Source organism: Prionailurus viverrinus, chromosome B1, assembly GCF_022837055.1.
Source record: "Prionailurus viverrinus isolate Anna chromosome B1, UM_Priviv_1.0, whole genome shotgun sequence".
In the NCBI taxonomy this organism is placed as follows: domain Eukaryota; kingdom Metazoa; phylum Chordata; class Mammalia; order Carnivora; family Felidae; genus Prionailurus; species Prionailurus viverrinus.
Window position 1 is genome coordinate 31370396 of NC_062564.1, and position 26773 is coordinate 31397168.

Sequence of the window (26773 nt, forward strand, 5' to 3'; positions counted from 1 at the left end):
TGGGCATTTCAGAGGGGAATCACGACAGCTGGGAGCAGCCTTTCCCTAGAAATGGCACTGTTTTTGGTAACGGAACATCACAACACACAGCAAGGATTGGTTCTTTTCGGGCTGCCCCAAATACACTTGCCCCTGTCTTTGGCTCTTCTTCACCATTTTCCTTGTTTATTTTTCAAGCATCTTTATTGCTGACTCTGGAATTTTGCAGAACTTTCTGAACCACTGTCATCACGACCACTGGGACAGTTAGAAATTCATGAGTGGTTTCTCTTCTCTGGCCTTAGGAAGACTTTTTAGTGGACATGGTTTCTTCTGGTTGCCACATATTTATTTCTTAGGATTAAACTATGATACGTCAACCACTGTGACCCCAAACCACATCCTAGTGAACTAAAGATACCGTATCAGTCGGTTAACAGTTATGCAGACGTTCAACTCCTGTTGGTTATAATTTTCTACTTCTCTGTAATACTAACTAGAGTCTTTGGGCACTTGGGTCACCATCTCTACTAACTAGTTATCTAGCAAAGTCTCCCAAACCTGTGGACTTCATAAGTGCTAGTACAGAATTTGAACTTGATCTTGAATTCAGTGGAGAGTCATTGAAATGATTTGATCAAGGAATTGATGATCAAGTTTGCTTTCCTAGAATCTCTCCGGCTACAGTGTAGGCAGTAGGTTGGAAGGAGGTAAGGCTGGAAATTAGTGAGCTGAACAGATGGTCCTAGCTGGAGATGACGGTGGCCTGGACTAGGATGGATGGCGACAAGGAGAAAGAAGTTTCAGCAGTCTGGACTGGGAGATTGAGGGATGTCACAGAGGAGTGGGAGACTGAAAGGTTGAGGGTGATAGTGGGCTTCCAGCTGGGACAGCTTAGGGGAAAGGGTGCCATCTACTGAGGATGGATGGAGGAGAGAAGGAACAGCAGGTTTTGTGAGAGACAGTGAGTTCCGTTTGGTTATGTTAAGGATGAAGTTGTTTGGAAACATCAGGAAAGATGTCCAGTAATAGTTGTATATGCAGAACTGGAGCTCAGGAGCCAGATATGCCCTAGGATAGAGGTTTGACAGTCGTCTAGGCAAAGAAGGAAGTCGAAACCATGGAAATGGACGAGCTTCCCCGATGGTTTTCTCCCCTGTTTGAATATCAGACGGTTCTCAGTTGCGACTACAGAAGGTTTGCCCAAGTTGGAAAAGAGTGAGGTTGTCCACTGCCAGCAAAACTGAGATTTCTCAATATTGCATCTATTATGAAAGACAGAAGCATGGTCAGTTCTTTGTTTCAAAGATGTCTGTAATTAAAACAGTGCCATACTCTATTGCCTTTTTATTTTTTATTTTTTTAAGCTTATTTATTTATTTTGAGAGGTAGCAGGCAGGGAAGGGGCAGAGAGACGGTGGGGACAGAGAATCGCAAGCAGGCCCCGTGCTGTCAGCATGGAGCCCATGTGGGGCTCGAACTCATGACCCAAGATCATGACCTGAGCCAAAACCGAGTCAGACACTTAACCGACTGGGCCACCCAGGCGCCCCCTATTGCCTTTTCAAATTAAAGAGAAAAAGTTTCCAATCCCTTTTGCATTTTAAAATTGGTTTGCCCAGCTGTATTTAGAAGCCATATTATAGCTTCCCAAAAGACACTGTATATTTTGAAAACAAGCTATTAAAATACCTATGCATGTATGTTACGTCAGTTCGAATACCCCCTGTTTTTGGTGGAAGTGAGGCACTCAGCTGGTCTGGTCAAGCTTGAGCCTAGGACTGGGGAGAGGTGGCAGGGGTCCACAGCACCCCCCCCCCCACAACCCTGCTCCCTGGCTTACCTTGGGCAGGGGCGGGGGGGATGCCAGAGCTGGGAATAGAGATCAAAGTATTCTTCAGATTCTGCCTTAGACAGAGCTAGATGATATTCCTGGAGGATGGCCATAGTATCAGGGCACATACCTCTGGGTGACCTGGTGAGAGGACCTAGTGTGTCATTTCCAAGTAGGGAATTATCCGGAGAACTCGGATTTGGCCTTTTTACAGGCAGTCCAGAACCCAAAGTCCATCTGCCTGCTCGCCTGTTTACCTCTTACTACAAAAGCACCAGCCAACTCACCCATGTCCTTTCTGGCAAGACTCTGGAGTGAAACCTGCCTGAGCCTTTAAGCTGAATGTGAAGGAAGGGACATCGTGCTGAGAAACTCCCGTGCTTCCTCCCTGGGTGACCGATTTGGGTCGTTCATGTCACCGCGTCGGATTTGTGGTGTTTGGCCTTGGATTTGCATCCTACGAATATGAGAGGCTGCTGTCGTAATTACAGGCTTCGACGTTGCCTACAAGACCCCATAAAATATCTTTATAAGTACTGGAAGTAATAATTTCATGAAGTGCCTGCGACTTAGCTGTACAAAATTATTTGTAGAATGGTTTTGTTTTTATGTAAATATGAGCGCCTCACAGATGGGGAAGATAAAGTGTTGGAATGCGAGTTAAGACGGCCCGCTTTCTCCACATAAGCATATGTTTCCAGCTGTGAGCAATTGAAGCCGGAGTTTGATTCAAAATGCCATTTTCTCCCATCAACAAGTGTCAGCCCCTAAGGCAGCAAACATTTACTGAGAACTGTGTTCATCACTGAGGGAGATGTGAGGGACAAGAAGCGGTGTGTGTCTTTAGAGAGACTAGAACCGTAAGGATTGAACATGTCACTCGTTCACTGGTGTTTATCATGGCTTACCGTATGCCATAAACTGTCAGAGGTGTTGAGGAAACAGCAGCGAAATGGAAAGGCAGGAACTTCTGCCCCTCAGGGAGTTTGTATTCAAGAAAAGCTGGGGGGAAAGAAATAAGTATAGAAATGAGTCAGCGGTCAGAGTGGCTAAAATGAACAAATCAGGAGACTATAGAGGCTGGCGAGGATGTGCAGAACCGGGAACCCTCTCGCACGGTTGGTGGGAATGCAAACTGGTGCAGCCGCTCTGGAACACAGTGTGGAGGTTCCTCAAAAAACTAAAAATAGATCTACCCTATGACCCAGCAAAGCACTGCTAGGAATTGACCCAAGGGACCCAGGAGTGCTGATGCATAGGGGGACATGCACCCCAATGTTTATAGCAGCACTCTCAACAATAGCCAAATTATGGAAAGAGCCTAAATGTCCATCAGCTGACAAATGGGTAAAGATGTGGTTTACATATACAATGGAAGACTACTTGGCAATGAGAAAGAATGAAATCTGGCCATTGGCAGCAACATGGATGGAACTGGAGGGTATCATGCTAAATGAAATAAGTTAGGCAGAGAAAGACAGATACCATATGTTTTCATTCACATGTGGATCTTGAGAAACTTAACAGAAGACCAGAGGAGAGGGGAAGGGGAGAAAAAAGTCACAGAGAGGGAGGGAGGCAAACCATAAGAGGCTCTTAAGGACTGAGAACAAACTGAGGGTTGATGGGGGTGGGGGAGAGGGGAAAGTGGGTGGTGGGCACAGAGGAGGGCACCTGTTGGGATGAGACCTGGGTGTTGTATGGAAACCAGTTTGACAATAAATTATATTTTATTTTAAAAAAGAAGGTGGTGATGAGTGCAATAGAGAAAAGCAGTGAGGTCCAGTGATTAGGGGGAATGGGGGAAAAGACAAGATAGACTGCCATGCGGAAGGGTTCATGCATGAGCTGGAGTTTGAACACAGCTTTGAAGTTAGACCATCTGAATGGATTCCAGATGGATGGAGGTAGGGGAGAGGGACAGTCCTGAGAGAGAAGCAGGAGAATGAAGGGGAGAGCCATCATCACGTGGATAGATTAACCAGATTACGGTGAACAGTCTGCCATGGCCAATAGAAAGCCTTGGTGTTGGAAATTCGCAATTCAATTTCGCAAGCATTTATTGGAAGTACTCACAGGATGTAACCTCCAAGAACGGGAACCTTATGCATTTTCCTGACCATTCTAGCTCCAATGTCTACAAAAGGCTGTCTGAGGGTGCTAAGTGCATCATTTGTTACATGAATGGATAATGGGTGAGGAGGTTGTGCAAGGCTGGTGAAAACCAAATGATGAAGGGCCTTGAGTGACAGGTGATGAGCTTGTATTTGATCTTGTGATCAGCCCAAAGATAATTCACAACACGCATCCTGACAGATCTCACCATTATGAGGTTCCCTTAACTGTATTACTGAGCCTTTTGGAACTCCTCCCTTCCTTTTTGTTATTTGTGAAAATTTTTCCTCGTGGCTTCCAGCCGTTGCTTCTCTTTCTGTCCCATCCCCTTGGAGACGACCAGGTGACCAGCATCATAGCCACTCAGCAGCCCCCATATTACCGAGGGGCATGGGGGCCCTGGAGCTGCCAGCAGGCTGACCATGCTGTGCTCCGTGCCAAAGAGCAAATGCCATTCTTGCTCCGTGTGACTCACTATCGGTGGGCCTCCATGTTGCATGTGTCCCTCATGGGTGTATCTCATGACCACAGCCCTTGGATGTCTCCTCTCAGCCCTTCTTCCCCTCCAGCTGAGACACAAATCTCCAGGAAGGACATTAGGATGTCCTCCGCAAAACCTAGCCCCAAACCTTGGGTTCCCTCCCTTCCCGTCTGCCGTCTTCCCTTCCGGCGATCCCTCACAGGGTTCCTTAATCATCTCGTTTGACCAAGTGACTGGCCATTTGCAGCAAGATGGATGGAACTGGAGGGTATTATGCTAAATGAAATAAGTCAGGCAGAGAAAGACAGATGCCATCTCACTTTTGACCACTTCAGTTTTCCTCGACGTTGAATGCTTTTATAGGGGGCAAGGGGTGGCAACGATGGCCTGGTGCAAACCTTTCATTTTACAGACGTGGAAACTGAGGCTCGGGAGGGGAGAGTGGCTCACCCAGCTTTAAACAGCGATCCGCGCCTTCTTGGTCCCTGGTCCCGACGAGGCTGCAGGGTGATGACCGGGCACTGTTGGCTTAACAGTGGTCAAGGCTGGAAGTGAAGAGACGCTCCATGCTCTGCCTCCATAATGCAGGGGTGCTGGGACAGGTGTGGAGGGAAAAGGCAAGTCTTAAAGGTGTTTCAAAGGCAAACGTCAGTGAGGCTTGGGGACCGGTTGCAATGTAAGAGGCAGAGAGGAGGAGGAGGAGGAGTCAAGTACGCATCCTCCTTTCGGACACCGAGCCAGACCCTGGAGTGGCACTCCAGTAAGCACAACAGCCTGGGCCTCTTGCACGCTCCGGAGGGTAAGACGATCAAAGAAAACTTACGTGGGACGGGGTCAAAACGTCCACGCTTCCAGTTGTAACACAAGTAAGTCAGAGGCTGTGATGTACGGCATGTGACCACAGTTGATAACACTGTATTGCAGACTTGAAAGGTGCTAAGAGTAAATCTGAAGAGTCCTCATCACGAGAAAAAAAAAAAAAAGTTTGAGAACGTACAAACCACGACACGCGCCACGGAAGAAAGCAACCACGCCAGGCTGAGGACTACTCTTCTTCAGACCGGGTGGTTGGAGGAAGCTTGTGTGGAGAGATGACATTTCAGACGGGAGACCCGAAACAAGGGTGACCCTAACGAACGTGGTAACGTTTGGGAAATAAACTGGTTCGTGAAAGGAGAGCACTTTTAAGGAAACCACCTGTGAAAGAACAAGACCATGTAATTGCTAGCATTTTCCCAAGTCAAGTTGTGCTTTGTGAAGTAAAGGAGGAAAAAAATCTTGCTGGCTTTTGGAAGCGTTTGAATTATGGATTCATTTCAAAAGGAAACACACCGCACGAGGTGCTCTTTAGGGTCTGACACAGCTGGACACGAGTTCTTCTCCCCCGAGTTATCGCGGGGGTTGGGGCCAAACACGGGTGATCTGGAAGACCCAGTCCCCTTTTCTGAAAGGAGAAATGCTGGTTGGGGCTTTGACAACTGGTGAGAGAAGCCTTTTGTAGAGCTTTGACTTGAGCAGCCTGGACTCTTCCAGAGTAAAATCCCTAATTCTGCAGAGCCACACTTGGCCAGCCAGAAGGGTCTCATAAAGAGTGTCTCCCGATTGGGGTGCCTGGGTGGCTCAGTTGGTTAAGCGTCCGACTCTCATTTTTGGCTCAGGTCATGATCTCGCAGTTCATGGAATCGAGCCCCGCATCGGGCTCTGTGCTGACCTTGTGGAGCCTGTTTGGGATTCCCTCTCCTTGGGATTCACTGACCTTCTCCCTATGCTTGGAACATGCGGGGTGCTTTTCTGCCTCAGGGCCTTTGCATCAACTCTTCCCTCTGCCTAGAACACTCAGCTGTTTCTCATCCTTTAGAACAAAACTTAAATTTCACCTCCATCAGGCCTGCCCTGAGCATCAGATCTAAAGAATCCCTCTCTCTCTGCCCCTCCCCCGTCACGCTTTCTCTCTCAAAATAAATAAAATAACTTTTTAAAAAACGTGTCTCCCACTTGCAGAACTGTGAGGTATGAGAGAATGCCTCCCCAGGTGACCTCTTTTCTCGCCGGGGCTGGAAGAAACAGTGGTTCTTGACAACAGAAACCGGAGACTAATGTACCCCAGTCCCTGGGGACAGGGAAAAGGGCCAGCACTGCCCTCCGCACTGGGCAGTCCCCGTAGCGCCCCAGGTTTCTTCTGTTCCGTGCCGTGTGCATCTTTCCCCTACTCACTGCACCCTGCCACACTTCCAGCCTTCCTCTGCTTGACTGCTATCCCAGCTTCCTGCCAGAAAGTTCAGAAAAGACTCAACATACTAACTCTCTGAGAGGAGCAACCATATCATTTCCCTAACATGCGCAAGCCCAGAGCTCAGTTAAATAGAAAAGAGCAGGTCCTTCTAAAGAGGTGTTGAACTAACATCGTCTTGCCCCATTTGTAAGCTTAATGCTGTCATCAGGATGAACGGGCTCAGTGAGGTACACCGGCCAGCGGTACGGCTGGTTCTCAGTGGCTGGGAGCCAGGCTTAGCCAACTTTTGTGTCCCCGAGACCACAATGAGAAGCCAATGGAAGCTGAATCCTCTTTTCTCAGGAAAATGAGTCTCCGTACATACACAGACTTGTATTTCACTTCATGGGAGTCCTATCCATGAATCTTAAGTTGAGAGCCTGGGGTTCCAGCTCATGGTTCATCTGGCCAGCATTGTTAGATATTGTGACCATCATTCTAGGTGGATAACCTAAAGACGCCTGTCTGGCTGAGGACTGCTCAAAAGTGGTCCCTGGATGAACCTCAGGAGGGCTCAGGCATGTCACTGTGACAGCCAAGCTGGGAGCCCAACCCAGAGACATCTGGTAGATTCTGGGATGATAAGAAACTTGGGCCTGTGCTTACCCTCTGATTCCTATAGCTTTTCGCTGGGATTTTGTTCAACGGGGCAGAGTTTGCTTCTTGGTAAGAAGATGCCAACCGACCTGGCCTGAATGTTGCTTGGACCGGGACTTCCTGGTCTGGGGAGCTGGCCGCCTCTTCGTAGGACAGCTCGGATCTCTCCTCTGTTCATTGGATGCATACCAGTCACATTAGACTGGTACCACACTCACAGAGAGACCACTGGTTGGATGGGGAGAAACAATGAGGGTCATTTTCTCCCATGGTCACATAACATTAGCTGCTTCTTTTGGAGTCCACAGTTTTTTTAATTGGAGTCATCTAAACCCCAAGTTTCAGAATGTGATACCCTGCAGATGGGCTGTTCCAAGATCATCGCCCACTGTGCTTTTTTCCAGTGTCTGAAGAGTACTTTACGAGTTTTTAAATGCTGTCATTATTGATGGTGCTGCTCTCCTCCCCTTTGCGTCTCATTATCTCTGAAAGACCTGTCGTCATCCTATGACAACAGCTGGACCTAATTGCCATTAACACGTCCGTGCCATGGTGGGGTTGCTAAATGGCACACAACGCCAGGAGCAGAAATGGGTGAAGCAGAGCAGAATCTGGGTCTGGGCCTGGCGGGACCACAAATGAGCCAGGTGATTTTGTGGGAACCATTCCTCTCCTCGGCCTTACCGTCTTCATCTGTTAAGGAAGGAAGGCAGTGGTGGCTAGGCTCTACGTTTCTGCCAGTCTCCGCATTCTGGCATTCCGTGACTCCAGCTAATTAAGGCTTATCATAACCCGGAGTCTCCCAAAGTTGTCATTAAGGTAAATGTCAAGTTTTCAGGTGGGTGAAATGAAGCATGGAAGCTGGGAGGTAAGAACTGAGAAGACTGACTCATAGCTTTCTGCTTCCATACCAAGTCACCCTGATTCTGAGAGAGTTGAACTGCAGAGGAAGCTTCTAATTACCAGTGCTGGGTTGGAATTTGAGAACTCCATTTGTATCCTCACCGCCTTTTAGAGTGAGCTGCGCTGGCAGAAAACTCGTTAAGGAGACCAACACTGGCAGAAAAATTGGTTTTCTCTTGTGTTGGGGGCATTGAGAGAAAACACCTAAAATGTGACTAGAAGTGGCCAAGACTTAATGTCCATGGCTCCCAGTGTCCCCTATCATAAGCCTACAGATGAAGCCTGGATCAGAAATGAAAGGTCACGTGTTCCCAATGGAGAGGACACTGAGTGACGAGTCATAAATGGTGTCATTTGAAATCATCAGCTTCAATTTCCCCTTGAAATCCAGAGGCCTTGACAGTGGAGGTGAGGATTCTGAACATTCACTTCAAGGGTGCAGATGTTAATGGTGTTTGGGGATGAACTCATCTGATCAAGTTTCATTTGACCAAGATGTTTGGAGAGTCCCCAAAAGAAAAGAGTCAGAAATTCTGTAGCAGGACCAAATGGTGGAAGGGAACTCAGTGGAATGGTGAAAGAGTCCCTAGGGACTCGAGGCTTTTCCAAAGCTCTAGACTTTACCCAGGCAGGTGCACAAGCAAGGGATGACCTGACCTGAAGGGGGAGGTGTTCAGAGAAGTAAGCTGGGAGAAGTTTGCTCCCTTCGAAGCAGAGTCTGAACAGGGAGTGCTGAGGAACACAAGAAACCAATGGAGACAAGAGACATAGAAGCCCCTATGCTCACGTGGGCAACTCAAAACTCTGGCTCTTCCTAGGAAGCCCGATGAGAAAAACTACAGTGTTAGATACCAGATGATGGAGCAAGGAGAAAACGATAGTGAAACCCTATTACAGAGAAAACCAGAGGGTTGAACAGAAGCTGGGCAGGAAAAGGGAAAGAAAAAAGAGCAGCAGAAGAAGGAAAGCACCAGCAAGAAGAGAAATACAGGGCTACAGCTGTCAAGCAGAGAAGAAAGCCAGGCCATGTCCAGGAAGCAGAATCATGGAGAGGACAGGGGTCGGCCATTCAATCAGTAGTTATTAGGAGGAGGCCTTCGAGATGCAAGCACTGTGCTGGGTTCTAGAGCTCCCCGAGCGAGCAACCCTGATGCAGCACAGGTTCAGATGGGGCTTATGGTCTAGTCAGAGGTACCCAGGTCAGAGGCACCCAGATCAGAGATGTCGGTCCCCCAACCGGTGGGTTCGGCCCTGGTGCCCCACGCCATGGTGGATGGAAAGCAGGGGGTAGCACGATCCAGGAGTCTTCCCATCCTAAAAAGCATCGTCATCATCAAGAAGAAAGGGATCTGAGAAGAAATGGAAGCTGGGGATAGAAATAGTGGGGATTGCCAAGAAGACAGTGCCTGAGTGGGAAGGTTTGGACAGAGAAGGATGGCTGGATGAAGGGACCCCACTCGGGACCAGGCAGCACCAACTGTTTTCCAAGCCGGATCCGAGCACAATCTGCCCTTCCTAGGGGAGGAAAAATGAATGGCAAAAAGAGATTGAAGGATGTGAATAAGGAGGGAAACACCCCATGCTGGCTTTTCTCACCTTTTTGGAAAGTTCCCGAAGGAAGTGCAGTTGTGAGTACCTCTCCTAATTTCCGCCAGCAGCTGCTGAAAGAGAATCACCCCCAAGGGAGGATGAACATCGCCAGCAGAAGTGGATCCCACGACCTGGTCCTGTGGGATTGTCAGATTGGGAATGGGCAGATAGACTGGGGTTAGATACATCCAGGTGCTGTCACACACTTAATGGAATAAATTAAAAGGGGTCATTTATGTAAAGGCCTCTTGTCCAGAAAAATCTCCCAATCAGTCTGAAAAGCCAACGTCTAGAGACTTACTTAAATTACCCAAGACAATATGTCCAGAACATTAAAGCTGGAGACCATCTGACATTCCAATCTTGGTGTAAATGCATTTTAACCACCTCCCTGTCTCACCCTATACCCTAGCTGCAGGGAGGAGATGGTGTTTTGAGCACATAAAAGGGGAGACCAGTATTTGCCTCTTAAATTGTGGACACAGCAGGAAGGCCAGTATAGAGAAAGCCCAAGCACTCAGCTCTGGGTCCGCCAGGCCTGGAGTTCAAGGAGGTTCAAGGGACGGAAGAGATTTATTGAGATTTATGAATGCAAAACTGGGCTCTGTGAGCATAGTGACCTCGAAGGGATTGTGGGAAATTCCAGGGTTCCCAAATCCCTTTATTAGCATTCACATTCACAATTCATATATATTTTTTCTTTGCTATTGACTTTTTTCAAATAAGAGAAATACACTCCCCTGCCTACCTGATATACAGAATGGTGAGATCCCCAGACAAGGTGTGCCCTGTTCATACATCCTCATTAAGCCCAGGCCAAGACATGTCTTTGTGAAGAGTGTTCACTTAATCATGTCACTGGCACTGTTAGAAAGAAATAGTGGACAATATAGGCATCATAATGTTAAGATGATTTTTTTTTCTAGAACTGACCGTATTCACACAAAACCACCAGTCATGTTGGCAATGGCCACTTTCTCCACCCCTCAAATGAAGCTTGAAAACACATCTCTCCAATTTCGCTTCCCCCCACTGCACACTTCACTCCCCATACACCATCTTCTTTCCCAAGAGACGTGTTATTCCAGTATATTTTGAGATCCCATAAGGGAACATAGGTCCTAAAGTTTTAGAGGTAATAAGTGCTCCCATAACCACCGTCCCATTTTGTCTTCTTTGGTTCTGCAATATTTAAGTTCACTTTTTGCTTGTAGTTGTGAGATCCGCTGCTAAATTTCAAGACAACGTTTGCCAGAGTGGATTTTCAGTGCACCCAGTAGTCTGTCATGACTCTGATGGGTCTGTCAAGCAGAGAGAAAAAGAGAGACAGGAAATCAAGATCTTAGGCTGAAGCAAAACAAAAAAAAGGTTGTGCAGAGAATAAAGAACACCGTGAGTCCTTTACCCATCCCTACGTTAGTGATTATCCATGAAGCTTGCGACAACCTCTTCGATCATTATTTTTTAAATTTGAAAATTGACAAATTAAACAAGATAACCCCTAAGACTGTTCATGCGTTAAGTCTCCATGGCTTTGTCACTGTACTATCAAGAGCTACATGACCGTTACTGTATAAGATGTAAAGAGGTCTGCAACTTGGTTCCTCCCGTGTAAATTAATGGATAAGACTTGAACAGGTAAAGAGGATGGGAAGGAGCATTTGAGACATCGGGTCCCAACTTAAGAGGACAAAAAATGGGCAACAGTTGCAGGAAAGCAGTGCATGCAGTTAGAGTAAATATATTAATGGCAGAAAGCTTTGGAAGACCCTGAAGGTCAAGTGACTGACAAGCATTTGGCAGCCATTACAGCATGTCGAGCAGGGAGGCCTCAAAAGGCAGCATCAAAAATAATCGGCATAATTTCAGCGTGGTAGAAGACCACTGTCCAAAAGTTGGCAAAGCCAGTATTTTGTGCATGCTGGATTCTCATTAAAACATACAACTCCCCTGCTCAGGAGAGAAGAGATTCGCAATTATTTAGGCTGTGTCTACATAACACCCCATCGAGGAACAAAGGGCATATTTAGGTATTCCCATTTCAATATGGATTATTTTAATGGATTCCAACTTGTTTTTAAATTCAATCAAAACAACTTGCATGTGCCGACTCAGCCTAAATTTCATCGTCTTATTATTTAAAGTTGCATCGCCACCATCACGTGATGTTTCATCATGGAGAACTGGTGCATACCCACCCGATGGGTCGGTTCCCTTAATACGTATTGCACACGTGAACCAGGTGAGAAGGGTCTCCGAGGATACTATGAAAGGGCTACATTCAGAGGGGCTAGCCGGTTAAATGAGAAACCCAAGTACATTTGGAATCATTTGAAACATTTTAGAGATACGAAAGTATGTGTGTGCTTTTATTTGCTTGTTTCCCTAGCCAATTGGTCTGTTGGCTTGCAAATAATGTGTATGAATCTATGTGTTTTCTTCTAGGGTCTTTCTTCCCTGATTTCAAGCCCTCAGAAACAGTTTTTAAAATAGCGTTTTGGCTCGGATACCTAAACAGCTGCATCAACCCTATTATATACCCATGCTCCAGTCAAGAGTTTAAAAAGGCCTTTCAGAACGTCTTGAGAATCCAGTGTCTCCGCAGAAAGCAATCTTCCAAACACGCCCTGAGCTATACCCTGCACCCACCCAGCCATGCCCTGGAGGGCCAACACAAGGACCTGGTGCGCATTCCAGTGGGATCGGGAGAGACCTTCTATAAGATCTCCAAGACGGATGGGGTCTGTGAGTGGAAATTTTTCTCTTCGATGCCCCGTGAATCTGCCAGGATTACAGTGTCCAAAGACCAATCAGCCTGCACCACAGCCCGGGTGAGAAGTAAAAGCTTTTTGCAGGTGTGCTGCTGTATGGGGCCCTCGACCCCCAGCCATGGAGAGAACCACCAAGTTCCAACCATTAAGATCCACACCATCTCCCTCAGTGAAAATGGGGAGGAAGTCTAGAGGACAGGAAAGGTCAGAAGGAAGGCAGGGGGCGGGGGATGATCTTAGGCACCCACCCCACTTCCTACTCGGAAGGCCAGTTCACTCTTCCTGGATGACAAGACGGGACCATCAGACCAGGGATCATGTGGGAACGGGGTGGGGGAGGAGACCTTGGGCAGTGGGTAAGGCTCAGGGAAGAAGGGGGATGTCACACGACCATCCAGCTCTAAATGACGATAAACAGCATTTCCTTGAGGCTAATGCTCTCGCGGTCATCCTCTGAGGCCGCTTTCCACGTCTGGCCCTTGCAACGAAAACCACCATGGGAAACAGAATGTCATACACAATCCAAAAGACTATAAATATAAGGTTATGATTTCATCACGAATATTTTGAGCACACACTCTAAGTTTGGAGCTATTTCTTGATGGAGTGAGGGGGATTTTATTCTCAGGCTAAACTTACTGACAGCCACGTTGGATATTTACAAGGAGAGGGCCTGGAGAGGAAGAGCCTTAAGACGGAGGCCAACATCCAGGCACATTCTTTCGAGAGCGCGTTTTAAACTCCACCATTTCTGATCCATCCAGTTGCTTCACTTGGGTGAAACGTGGCAGTGAGGTTTACCTTTTGCAGCAGTTTGACTGGATGCTGCCCCTGATTCCCTAAAGACGAGGGGGAGGGGGCGCTCATTTTGCCTCGGAATTAACGGAGGCACATCCTCTATGCTCGGGTCTAGATAGTTGGGGAAAAAAAAGGTGGCTTTTCCTGATAGGAGACAGTAGAGGTGAGGGCCCGTTTTTTCAACTTACTGCTACAGAAAACATTCCAGTAGCCAATGCCAGGATCAAATTGAGGAAGGCTTCTTGTGAAACCTACTTAAAGATCAAGAGGTTGGAGTGGAGTGGGTACTGATTTCATGCTAAGAGGCTGCATACTTACGGCACAGCCTTTTTCATGTGGCTTAGAAAGGCTTTTCTTGGCAAATGGCTTGCTTTTTCCAGAACTCCATTATGAAAATTCAGAGCTTGCAGTACTTTGAAAGGCACATCCTGACTTCCGTTTTTTCTCAGCTGCTTCGCTACCGCCTAATGAATGAGGTTCAAGGTCCTGAATGCACATGCAGCCTGGTGGAATGCGCCTTATGATCCAGGGATACCCTTCCCGAACTTTGAAAGATACACACGCTTAGCTTGAGAGGAGACTGACAGGTCCCCAGAAAATCATCTAAAGGAGGAATTTGCAAATAGTTTTTGACAGAGGCCCATTGCTTCTGGTAAAAGATCCAGGAACCCGTTCGCTTCATCTATCCCCACTTTCTACAGGGATGTGGGGAACTTGCTTTATGTGTTCCAAATTTTGGTAAACCTTCATAACTCTGAATATCACTAAAGATGAAGATGATTCTGATATGCAAAAATTAAAATATTTTTCACGTGCCACAGTAAGAATTTAAAATAAGACTTAACGTTTTTAGAATAATTCTGGACTAGAATCACTGGTCTAAAAACTACTGGTCGACCATTTCTGTGGCCTCTTCCCCCCATTTGAGTCATTTCCTCTTAAGAATTCCCAAGCAGATTGCAGCCCTTGTTTAACTTTCACAGCAAAGGTAGGAGCTTGTGATCTTTTCTTCTTCCCTCGCAGCACAATGATAATTTCTTCAAGTGCGCCTTGAAGGCTAATACCTTTGCACACTGCCATGGGGCGGGGCGGGGGGGGGGGGGGCAGGATGTTTGCATGTGGATTTGAGTTTGTGGCTGGTTGTGCCGGGACCTAAAATATTTTGCCTTTTCAACCCTTTCTGGAGAGTGTCCTCTTGCTGACCAGACACACACACTATGTATGCCTTGTGCTTATAACTTTGATTCTGGCATTAGATATTGGCTGGATTTTTAGACTCTGGGCCTGTCTGCATGTCCCATAACAGCTCTACCAGATGTGGGTGTCCTATTATGGATGTAAGCATCAAGAAAGGACTTGAACATACAAAACTGCTCTTCTGCCTTGATAGGAAAGATAAGTTTCATTGTTGACAAGAGTTTCGTCCAGGATCTGAATTTTAAAAACCACTTTTCCCAGGCTCCCTTTTACAGGAACAGCATCCCCGGGAAAAGAATGGTAAATGTTTTGTTTCCGTAAAATACGGCTCTCTTAAACACATTTCCAGACACATTTAAATTTTAGGTTTTATTTGAGGAGGGAGGGGATGGGGAGGAGCAGAGAGACAGGAGAGAGAGAATCCCAAGCAGGCTCTGCACAGCCCCCACAGGGTTCGATCTCATGACCCTGAGATCGTGACCTGAGCCCACATCAAGAGTTGAATGCTTAACTGACTGAGTCACCCAGGTGCCCCTAAATGTTGGATTTTAGAAAGCTAAGGATCACCAGAAAGCCAGCATTAATGCCATTTCTAATCAAAACAAGCAGCTAGAAAATCTTTCAGTCATCAGATAAAAGCCATGACAATTGTATTCATGTGAAACTATCCATAAATAAATTATCTGCTACACTCTTCACCAACCACACTCCCTCCAGGGAGGCAAACTTTAACATTTATTTCCTTTCCCATAACATGATATTAAGTATAAACATGCCAATTTTACAAGAAATCGATAATGTCACCCAAGACTTAGTCAAAGTGGGATAAACAATACTTGAGTTATTTTTTACTCATCCACAAAAATCTCTGTACCTTTGAGCATGCCAAAAACTCTCCAAAATTGTCACAGTTAAACAAATGATTGTCATATTTATACTCACATGTTTACTGCTTCTATTTGTAGTTTGAAGAATTTACCCAGAGTAACAGTGGTCAAAATGTTTTCTCAAATGTGTTATAAAAAGCAGTTGCTTTGAGACTCTCTGAACATCACAAAGAATCAACTTGACATAATGAGATGGGCAAAATTTGAGTTGCTTCTGCAGTTCAAATTGCATGCCTTAAGAAAGACCTTGGATGTCTGTACTCAGACATTTCCCCAAGTTACTGCAAGGATTTCAGGAGAGCACTTTGCTTGTCACAGTTTTCTTCCTCTTGCCTCACTTGTGTCTCATCCAAGACCACTCTGCTGTCATCATTTTGTGTATGCTAACACTCCCCAAAATATTAAGGCTTTGAACTCTCACTACCTACCTGGGATCATCCATCCATGGATGTTTGGGTAAATAAATATATTCTTAAGGCTTTTTTGTTAGGTTCTTTGGTGTGCCGGGCATTGGCAGGGCGTCTTGTACCCCATTATCTCTAAACCTCATACCAATTTCACGTTTCTGTTTTAGAGATAAAAATCTGAGCTTTAAGAGTGATTAAAGATTTGTTGTAGGCCAGCGAGGAACCATGATTCAGTCCTGGAGCTGCCTATGACGCTAAAGTCTTACCTGTTTCTCCCAGTGCCTCTGCCCCCTAATTAGTAGGGGCGAATGCTCCCCAATTTAGATTGGATATGCTGAGGATACGAAACTACACCCAAATGTTTTAATGTCTTGTCTCTTTGGGATTTGCCTTCCATTTAACCTCAGTAAATGTGTTGCCAAACTCCACCCCAGCCAAATCCCCCAAACAGATCATAATTAGAGGATCTCGTGTGTACAATTCTACCTTTCAGACTGCAACAATTTTTAGGGGATAATGACACGGTAAGTTATTCAGGCCTGGCAAGAAAGACAAATTATATCAAACTGGGAGAAGATGGGCATATAAGAGAATGCAGAAGAGGCTTCATTGGCCCAGAATGGCAAAACACGGTTGTGGGTATGAAACACCTTGTGTAGTACGTTGATGTTCTTGACTACCAGCCACAGTTAATTGGCACACCTTCAGGAAGTAGATCTCTTTTCAAAACAGACCAAAAACAGATACAACATTACTCTCACCTGTATTCCAACATCATTTTGGGTTGTGTTTTTTGGTTTTTTTTTTTTTTGAGTTGAAGAGAGAAAAGAGAAGGAATTATAGCTATATCTCCAGGAATTACACGGAGCCCAGAGAGCATATCAAACATGTGGATTTCATATCGGTCCCTATAGGGAAATGGCTCAGAATGCTGATCCCCAGGTAGCCAGACACATAGGCAACCCTTGAAAATGAAGAATCAGGTGGCATCCGTGGCTATGGATTAGCTGGCATTCACCTGTTCTTGGATTTCCTTTTGCAAATGAAAGCTTTATGCCCTGAGTATCTCGGATTGCCTCACCCCCTCAAAGTGAACTGTCACACAGACATTCTCGGTCTCGGCCTGGGACCGAGACCTGGGTCTCATGGTCTCGGCCTGGGAACGAGAACATTTTCGGAACTATCTGCCGGGGCAGGTAATCATTCGCTCATTAATCGCAGCTACTTGATCACGGCTTGACAAACATTCTCATTTGCTTCTGGGGTTGGTTCTGCACAGGTCCCCTTGCCAAAAGAGATGCTGCCTCTGCGTATGAGTGCTTGTTGACTTAATTAAGGAAAGAGCTCTGCTCGTCAGCAAAAGGGAGAAGGGAGCCCAAGCACATGGAAGGTAACTCTGCCAGCAAAACTAGGGTGACCCAAAAGAAGGCAGTGGTGGCCAGTAGGAAGGCATCAGAGGTGTGCTCACCGTTGATCTGATTTCTTTTTATACTACTAGGACTTTTAACCATGAAACTGCCTGCACACAGCTCCGGTCCAGCCCGATTGGAACACACTGTTGGCACCTGCTCCTTGTCTACGTGCTGTGCTGGGGAGCAGGGCTGAGCCCAGGCTGCTGTGGGGTCCACCGTCTTCAAAAGGCAATGACAACAGTGGCCTCCTGGCCCTCCAAAGTCCCCGCAAGATGAATGAGTGGAGATGACTTTGGGGGCTGGGCTGGCAAAAAGCAAATTGGGATTTCGGCAGAGGACACCCAGCCCCTTGCCGTTGCCCCCATCTGCCTTGCTTCCCTCATGCCTCCCAAGACCCAGATGTCATGGGGGCTGAGGGTGGAACCCATCTGCCCTGTGCAGGAAAATGTCATTTCTTCTTTGCTGCTGCAATATGGATTCCTGAGTCTCCCGCCTAAAAGGAAAGCTATGGCGGTGGGCAGGGGGCAGTGTTGAGAAGGAAGGGAAGACCTACCCCGGGCATCGCTCAAAGCGGGATGCATGGTTTAGTAATATTTGCTACAACTGATAAGCAAGGAACTGCCCTGAAGCTGGTTGCTTCTCTGTCTCCCAAAACAAAATGATTATCTTTCCTTTCCGTGTCGCTCAGTCATTAATTACATCACTGGCCCTTGATATCATGGTCAACGTAGCCACCTCATAAGCTAGAAATGCTTAGTGTTAAACTATGAGAAGTAGAGACTTGATCAGATAAGAAGAAATCTAAGAGCAAATCCATACTGTGTTTGTAGGAAAAAAATAATGAAGGCACCGACCTGTTAAAAAGCCCAGGTACAGTAGGTGCATTCGGATGCAACAGAAAAGAAGCTAAAGCAGAAAGTCCCAGTGTGAGCTTAGTATTTCCTTCCGTTGATGTAACGCTTTGTACTTGTCCAGGTAACTTCGCCTATCTCGGGTCATTCCTGTGAAGGACAGAGAGAAGGAAGGGTGTATTATCTCTACTGAACACATGGAGAAACTAGGGGACATAGAGATTTAAGGATGCTTTGAATAGCCCCATATCCAACCTCTGACTCCTCTTTTCGTGATGCCCTCAGTATCCCCAAGGTCCACTGTGTTTCTTGGGACCGTGAATTTCATATGTCACTCATTTGTCTCTGATCCACATTTTCAGTTCCATTGTCACCTTCTCTGCTATTACATCCTTGCCAGCGGCTGGCCAGTGCAAGATTGTCCTAGGGGTTCAGTGCACATTTGTCTCTGTTTTCCTTATTGGCTAAAGGACAAGCAAATGTGATTCTGTTCTGTCTCCCTAGATAGGCAGGACCAGAGCCAAGGAAGTAAGCAGGGCAGGGGGCTCTTGGCTTCCTCAATAGGGTGACACTGTAAGGCAAAGCCAGCAGTGATTAACAACCTAAGGACCTCAGGAATGCAAAGATGGAAAAGGGACTTTCTGGAAGGCTCAGGTGAGCCTGAGGGTGGTTGTGACAGTACCGTTTTGTCATTGTCGGCAAACTGCCCTCTTCCTCTCCTGCACCGGGCACTGCATTTGGCACAAAAAAAATACTTAAGAGGCACAGACAGTCCTTAGCTGGGTGTGTTCCAAGTTCATCGGTTGCAAAGTCAAGAATGCGTGTTGCCAAGTAGCATTGTTATAGATGGGGGAGGGGAGGGGTGTTCCCAAACCAACTAAAAAATAAAAAATCTATTTAATGTATAGATGGGGCTGGCAAACTTTTCCTGTAAATGGCTAGATAGTAAATATTGGAGGCATTGTGGGCCATATGGTCTCTGTCACACATCTTTTTTTTTTTTTTTTTGGTTTTTGCTTTTTTTTTTTTTTTTTTTGGACGATCCTCTAAGAACATAGAATCCATCCTTAGTTCATAGGTCATTGCATAAAAAACAGGCCGTGGGCCAGATACAGCCCATGGGCTCTACTTTGCCGTCCTTGATCTATGGCATCTCTAGCTTATGGTATAGGAATACTAATAATAATCTCAAGCAGTGGATTTTAGTGTCTAGCTTGCAAGCATCTTTTTTAAAAAACATATGCCATTGATACATCTCCGATTGACTACAGTAGTATCTCCAACCTTCGTGATTTGTTGGAGGGTGCCAAGTTCATACGTGGCGGGGGGTTGGGGGGGGGCGGCTTGTTCCATGTAACCCACTCACCCAAAAGACATATTTTAGTTCATCACTGCAATTTGCTATCCGGGCACGAGGACAAGAGGGAGGCACCAACCACCCCTTCCCACTTTCGGGTTCTGTAGAACAAACAGGCTGCAGAAGCTCCGGGAGTCTACGGGGAGGTTGGGGCAGGGGCGGGGGTCTTTCAGCTTCTCACACTACTGGCAAAATCTCCCAGCACAATCTGTCTGCCTCCACAACAATCAGTGAGTGCCATTTGACCGTGACCAGTGTGAAATCCCTCCAGGAGCACTGGAGCCTGCTGAAGTGGGGCTCCCTAGAGGCTTTGGGGGCCTCACTTGGCTCTTGGGAAGGCCTTCAGATCATAGCACCCTGCACCAGGAAATTCGAGGGTCCGCCCTGGGGATCCCCAAGAAGGAGGGTCCAGAAAGAGGTGCAGGAGGGAAAGGATATCTTCCAAAGACAAATACTAGCTTCTAGCAGGACTTCTCCCTCTCTTCCTCATCCTTCTCCTTCTTCTTTCCCTGTTTTTCATTTTTGGTTACGTCTGACATGACCTAACTAAACTCAAAATGGCATTGCTGTGGGGAAACACTTAACCCTCCCCTGTGATGACAAAGCCATGTTTCTCGAAGTTAGCGTGCTATAGGAGGGACTTCCTTCCCCGTCCCCTCTCTGGTCCTGCTGGGCAGTGAAGGGGAAGAATATGTTGTCAGTTGGACACAAGGTGTGCAATTCTGGTGGCCTAGGATAACGTCCACAGTGTTGAGAGATGAGACTCTGCAGCAGGGCCAGGGGGTAAGGCATGGAATGGGAGTGGGTGCAGAACTGGTAAGGAAGGACCTGGAGATATCAATAATTATATCAGTAATATATATAATAATGTAGCAATACCAAAAATACCAGTGCTAACACCAGTGCCTACGTTGGGCACAGCAAGGAAGGCTTGGGCCACACTACGTGGCCACTTCTCTTGCCTCTCCGTCCCCTTCCATCTTGGTCCTTTCCCTCTCTCCTTTCCAGTCTCCCTTCCATATCCCTGACTCTCTCTCTACATCATTCCACCCTCTATTATTTTTTAAACTTATGAGCAATGAATGCTGGGATAGGCACCCTTGTCCCAGAAGGTGCCTGTTCCCCTGGGATACAGTGCTCCGTGCAGAGTTCTGGGTGACAAGGGGGGGTTTCCCTCACTTCTCCTGTCCCCTCCCCTAGTCAAGCCTGACACTGCAAGCTCGGATCCCCGGAGCCTCCAGGGAGCCCCAGGCAGGAGATGGGTCCACAGAGCGAGATACACTTCAGGCCCCTCCCCCAGGACTTGAACATGTGCCCCCATTGCAGTCTTTCTGTTCTTGTACTATTAGTTCCAAATGAAGGGTGCAAACACAAAGTTCTGGTGCTCAAGAGTGGTTTCTGGGTTATTTCTCTCCCTATCCACAGGTAAGCATCTCTTTTATCAGTGCCACCTCTCACTCTGACGTTTCAAAAGTCTTTACCGAGCCCTACAATGTCACCTTCTCTTTCTCTTCTGCATTGTTTGTCTCTTGCCTCTGTGTGCCTTTACTTTTCACTTCTCCTCTTAGCCCTTAGGGCCTTCGAGACCATAATTAATCCCAAAGTAAACTTGGTTTCATGTCAGCATTAAGCAATGATTGTTCCCTCAGAAGGTACACCCTAGGCAAAACTCAACAAAACTCAACTGGGGGAAAGGTGCTCGTTCTCATGTGGTGCTCCCACCCCTGACCCGGTCCCCACCAGCCTCTCCTCTCCTAGAACTTACCCATGGATTCCTTCTATTCTTTCATCATAACTTTGGGCCAGGAAACATTCTTCTTTACGCAGAGGGTGCTCTCCTACCCAGTGTGCTCCTGCTTCTGCTGATGCGGCTCCGTGCATTTGTAATCCCCCTGTAGTAGTCTGCTGGGGCTGCCGTAGCAAAGTACCACTGACAGAGGGGCTTCAACACCAGACATTGATTCTCTCGCAGTTCTGGAGGCTGGATGTCTGAGGTCAAGGTTCTGCAGGCTTCTTTCTTCTGTAGCCTCCTTCCTTGGCTTGCAGATGGCCGCCTTCCCCCAGCATCTACACATCACCTTCCCTCTGTGTGTCTGTGTCCTAATCTCCCCTTTTTCTCAGGACACAGTCATATTGGATCAGAGCCCACCCCAATGACCTCATTTAACCTAAACTGCCTCTTTAAAGATCCTTTGTCCAAACACAGCTATATTCTGAAGTCTTGGGGATTAGGGCTTCAACAGATGAAATGGGGGTGGGGGGGAGAGTAGGGGAATTTAGCTCCTAACACTTTCCTCCCCACTCTGTCCTTTCTGCCCATGAAAACGTATCCAGATTTTTTTCTTCAAATCAAAAGTTCAAATTCAGCCCTTCCTGACCATCCTCTCCAAATTCTCTCTAGATTGGGCCTGACAACCAATTGTGCACTTTATTTTTTCATCCTTCTGTTGCTTTTTAAAAAATCTATCTATATATTTTTTTCACTTTAAAGTGTACTTTACACTGTGCCTCTACAAGTTCTGTCTTTAGATGAAACCTCCTGGAGAGCAGGAGCTGTCCTGTGTCTTTGGATGCCCAGAGCAGTGCACAGCCCCTAGGGGATCCTATCTAAGGAGCAGGGCCCCTCCTGAGCAAGCAAGCAGACAGGGGATGAAGAGGGACATGGGACCAGAGCCAAGCGCTGGTTACAGGAAGGGGCTGGAAGATCAAGTCCAGGGCCTTGGAAATGCCAGATGATGCACCAGGACAGCTCAGGTAATAGTTACTGGGCTTCTGAAAAGTTACAGTGAGATTCTAATCAGGGGTGCCGAGCACAGCAGTGAGGAAGTCCAGGTTAGCTGCCATCTTGAGTCGGGCAGGCATAGGATCCCCTGGGAGGCATCTGCATGCAGGAAAGCAGACCACCACCAAGGAAGGGGACAGAACCTAGACCCTGAGAGCAAAGTGAGACAGAGATAAATGGGGTGAACAACCAACAGCAGAACCCAGTCCCAGGAAATGGGTCACTGAGGAGCAGACTGAGGGAAAGATCACCACGGGGTCCCAATCCCAGCGGTGGGTGAGTTCATGCTATGTTTCAACGTCTGCTCTGCACCAGGAGCCGCTTGAAAAATGAACGCCAATGAGCCTTTGGGTAGCTTTTCCTCCACTGTCTCCCAGCCTAGAAAGAGTAGAGGAAAGGAAGCTACATTGACTTGGCTGGATGTGTGGATGTAGATGGTCATTCCCTGCTAAAAGGCATTTTAATTCTGACCTTCTGAAGACCACCTCCCACTATTCCTGTCCCCGGCCCTCAGGGACTACAGTATACAGTCATTGCTGCTCCTGCCTCTCGGGGAATGCTGCCCACCCTGTGTGGTTTCAGACTATCTCAGCCTGGTCACCTTGCTTCTGTTGGGAAATTCAGTCCCATTTCTGTTTTATCCACCCACCTAAGCCTTTTATTGTAGACGAATTGTTCGCCCGCAAGGTGCTTCTCTGACAGCCATGGAGTGATGTCTCCTCTTCTGCCTGGTTCCTGCTGGGAAGCCAAGAGCATTTATCCTCACTTGGAAGGACTGGGACTGCTCTAACTGCATAGCATCTACTGTTGTGCTTTCTGGGCAAGGAACTTGGGTTTCCCATCCCCCTGCCCCCTCCCTGGGGCACATCTCTTACTGGAAGGGTTTCTGGCCCCACAGTATCTATCACAATGGAGCAGCCTTGTTGGCTAAGAGTTTGTGCTTCAGAACAGCTTCAATCCAATCTAGAAATTACAGGAGGAAAAAAAATCACATGAAAAGCCAGGGCCTACCAAAGTATTAAGTGTGTTTAAGGCCAAACCATCCCAAAACATGGGGATATATTGATTGAGTGTAGCAATGGCTTATTGATTTTTCTACTAAAACACAACCACAACAGAAAAGACGACAACAAGAAACTTGTCTTTCTTCCCCAGTCTGGTCCTCATTCCTTTTGCTAAACTCAGCCTTATCTTCATAATGAAAAGGTTTCAGCTTTGCAGCCTGGCTAATTGAAGTCTCACTGGTTGGGAGGCCCTTGGCTCATTAATCAAAAGCTGAGCACGAATGCTTTGCAGTCCACAGCACCTCCCCCACGCAGCCCCTGTGCCCTAGCAGAGGTGACAGTCCTTGCAAAGAGCAGAGAAAGAGGGAGCATCGACGGATAGGTAGCTTTAATCAAAAATAAGGCTGCCCAAATGCAACCTGACGAGAAGGCTACTCAAGTAAGATGATGAACTATTTGTAAGAACAAAACAAGCAAGTATTCCAAATGTTCGAATAACAGCTCATTGTTAGTTGTCTCCATACTTTCTTAAGAGAGGCAGACGTTGGCTAGAGACTAACTGGATTAAAAAGGGGGGTCCCACGCTTGCTTTTGTCCCCACCTCCAGCAGCTCCCCCGACCCTCGGCCTTCACCATTGTGAACATCGTGTCCGATGCCGATCCCGCAACTGCAACCCGTGGTCACTGACATTCGGCAACAGCAATTCTTGCCTCGGCTTTTACAGCCTGAATCACAACACATGCTTTCTTCATCAGATGTGGAGGGAAGAAAATAGCTCCTTTTGTCTCTGGGGTATAACAAGTCCCAGGCAGCCCACTTTCCAGTAATACCGCACCTACTTAACCCAATATTGCAGACAACGAAATGAGCGTGCTCCATACGGGGCACTGTGAAAAAGTATGCGGAGAGTAAGTAGGAGAAATTACACTCAGAGCATCTACGCTGTGCCAAGTCCATCGCGCATTCAGATATGGTGAAATGTAAGGTTTTTCAGTCACTTTACAAAAGAAATGTTTTCACAAGAGAACCGAGAAGAGCCGTGGCCTGGGAGCCACAAGGCCTGGGCTTAATTTCAGGCCCCCATCTCTGTACCCACCTAAGTGATCCCGGACAAGTCATTTGACCTCCCTTGACTGCGTTTTCTCACCTGGGACATGGGGCAGGCAAAAGAACTAGCACACGTGAAAATGTCTCATGGGCTGATAAACCGTATGAAATCATCGCAGGCACCCAACAAACGCTGGCAGGGTACACTTTCCCTGTCTTCATTTCCCCTCCCAAACACTATATAAATAGAACATTATTATAAGTTACATCACCTTTAAGGTGTCTTAAAGCACTGAGAGCTCCCCGTGCAAGAAACAATGGGGTAAATCTCTCACTTTCCTTTGCTTTCTACCTCGGTTCAGACTGATCTGTGTCCAGACGTGGGTCTTCACTAGTTCAAGACACTGCGCTTTCATTCGAAAGTCGCAAGAGGTGTTGTACCATTGCCTGGGTGCTATCATTCCTAAATTTAGAATGCGGGCACCAAATCCCAAGTTTCAGTTATGTACACCCCGCCTCCCCCCCCCCACCATCTACCACAACTATGCTATTTTCTTGGGGTTGGAAATTTCCCTACCAGAGCATTTTGTTTTAATTTTTAAAAAATCAGACCCACTGTACTAGTTTACAGCTTTCCACCAAGTTCTCAGATTATAGACAGCCTAGAACGAGAGTCCCCAGTGATGGTGATTGCAATCTTTCTCAAATTAACTGCTTACTTGGCAATCGGAGGCATTGTGTTACCATGGTCTGAAAGACACTACATAGCATGCAGTCCTTATATAAAAGGTGTATGTGTGTAATTACATAAATGATGTCATAAGAAAGAGAAGTAATGTTGACCCCTGGAAAACAGTAGAACATTTGAAGCACAGTTTGGGATTAAAACCATCTAAAGAAATAGGGCACCAGCAGGCCTGGGTGACTATCAGAAGCTTATGCAAGACAAAATAGCAAATTCCCAGGCATGCTCCCCAAGGCAGTTTTGATTTCAGCCAGACTTGAAACCCACATCACGGGAACACTAAGTCAATCTCAGCTCTAATTTCAAGTTGCCAGTGAGCGCCTTGGCACTTCTGTGGACCCCCTTAAATGATCTCTGGGACCCTTCCGGGCAGGTGGCTCCACAGGAAAATCCATACCGCAAGCTCCGCCCATCATGGCTCAGTCTGTGCTGGGCAGGCAGCCATCTTGAGAAGCTGTGTTTGATAGGGACCTGCTGCCATCTCCGGGCCAAATGGTCTCTTGTGACTCGGAATCTCAAACTTGCTTTAAACGGAGGGGGAAAAGTCACTTTCGGGGATGAAGTCCTTGGCACACTCTGCTTTGTGTAAACACAGTCTATGGCTATTTCGGTCTTCTGGGTTTTGAGAAGCCGGGCTATGGCAAGGGTGAACGGGTTGGTGCTGGCCCAAATTACAAAGAAGAGTTTTTTCATTCTTTCAGTGCTAGGGGAAGGAAAACTGAGAACATCGTCTCAAAGGGAGCAGAATGGGACTGGGTTGGCCAACAGGGAAGTAAATGTGGGCCTCAGTTTACAAAGAACCAGCTCTACCAAAGTTTGAACTTGTGAAAATGGATACATTGGGTTTGTAGTAAGAATTCTTACTCTACAGAATTTTGGTCGTGTTGACTTTCGAAAGTGGATACATTGGGTTCGTAGTAAGAATTCTTACTCTACAGAATTTTGGTCGTGTTGACTTTCGAAAATGGATACATTGGGTTCGTAGTAAGAATTCTTACCCTCTACAGTTTTGGTCATGTTTACGCATGATGCTTAGTATATTGAAAGTATTAATGTAAGTCATTAAAGGTCAATGTGCCTTTTTTTTTTTTTTTTTTTTTTTTTTGAGGAGGCATACATCTATCACATGAAGCCAGCTTCATGTCCGTGAGTGCTGTCCTCATGGTCAAATGAAGGGGGTGCCAGCCCACCCCCTGCTTCCTGCTACCCACTGTCTTTTGAATCCACCTCAGAAATCTGTAAGTCTTACCTGCCACATGGATTTACTTCTTTGTTGAACATTCACTTGACTAAGACAAAAGTCTAACATATTACTCTTGTCATTACTGGGACAATAGTGACTGAAGGAGAGGCTGTGGACGTAAAAATAAGAGAGAAAAGCAGGTTTGGGGGAGAAATAGTGCAGTGTTTTGAGAGTCAGCATAGTACAACTTCCTCTGTTGCATTCTTTTTTTTTTTTTTTAATTTTTTTTTCAACTTTTTTACTTATTTTTGGGACAGAGAGAGACAGAGCATGAACAGGGGAGGGGCAGAGAGAGAGGGAGACACAGACTCGGAAACAGGCTCCAGGCTCCGAGCCATCAGCCCAGAGCCTGACGCGGGGCTCGAACTCATGGACCGTGAGATGGTGACCTGGCTGAAGTCGGACGCTTAACCGACTGCGCCACCCAGGCGCCCCTCCTCTGTTGCATTCTTAAGCTCCCTTTGTGTCCCTCGAATTCTAGCATGTCTGTAAAACACAGG

General features: G+C 46.8%; 1 protein-coding gene across 6 annotated transcripts in view; it reads left to right on the top strand.

The window, feature by feature from the left end:
- The window catches only part of ADRA1A (adrenoceptor alpha 1A), a 122844-nt gene that overhangs the window by 91447 nt on the left and 4624 nt on the right, over window positions 1-26773 (top strand). For 3 of the 6 annotated variants that reach the window (XM_047857230.1, XM_047857231.1, XM_047857232.1), the window contains one exon: window positions 12217-14413. In XM_047857230.1, coding sequence (XP_047713186.1) covers window positions 12217-12734 — 518 coding nt within the window. In that variant the 3' untranslated portion in view covers window positions 12735-14413. Of the gene's footprint in view, window positions 1-12216; window positions 14414-17329; window positions 19002-22756; window positions 22763-26773 lie in introns of those variants that run through there. The other 3 variants (XR_007151787.1, XM_047857233.1, XM_047857234.1) reach the window with 3 other exon arrangements.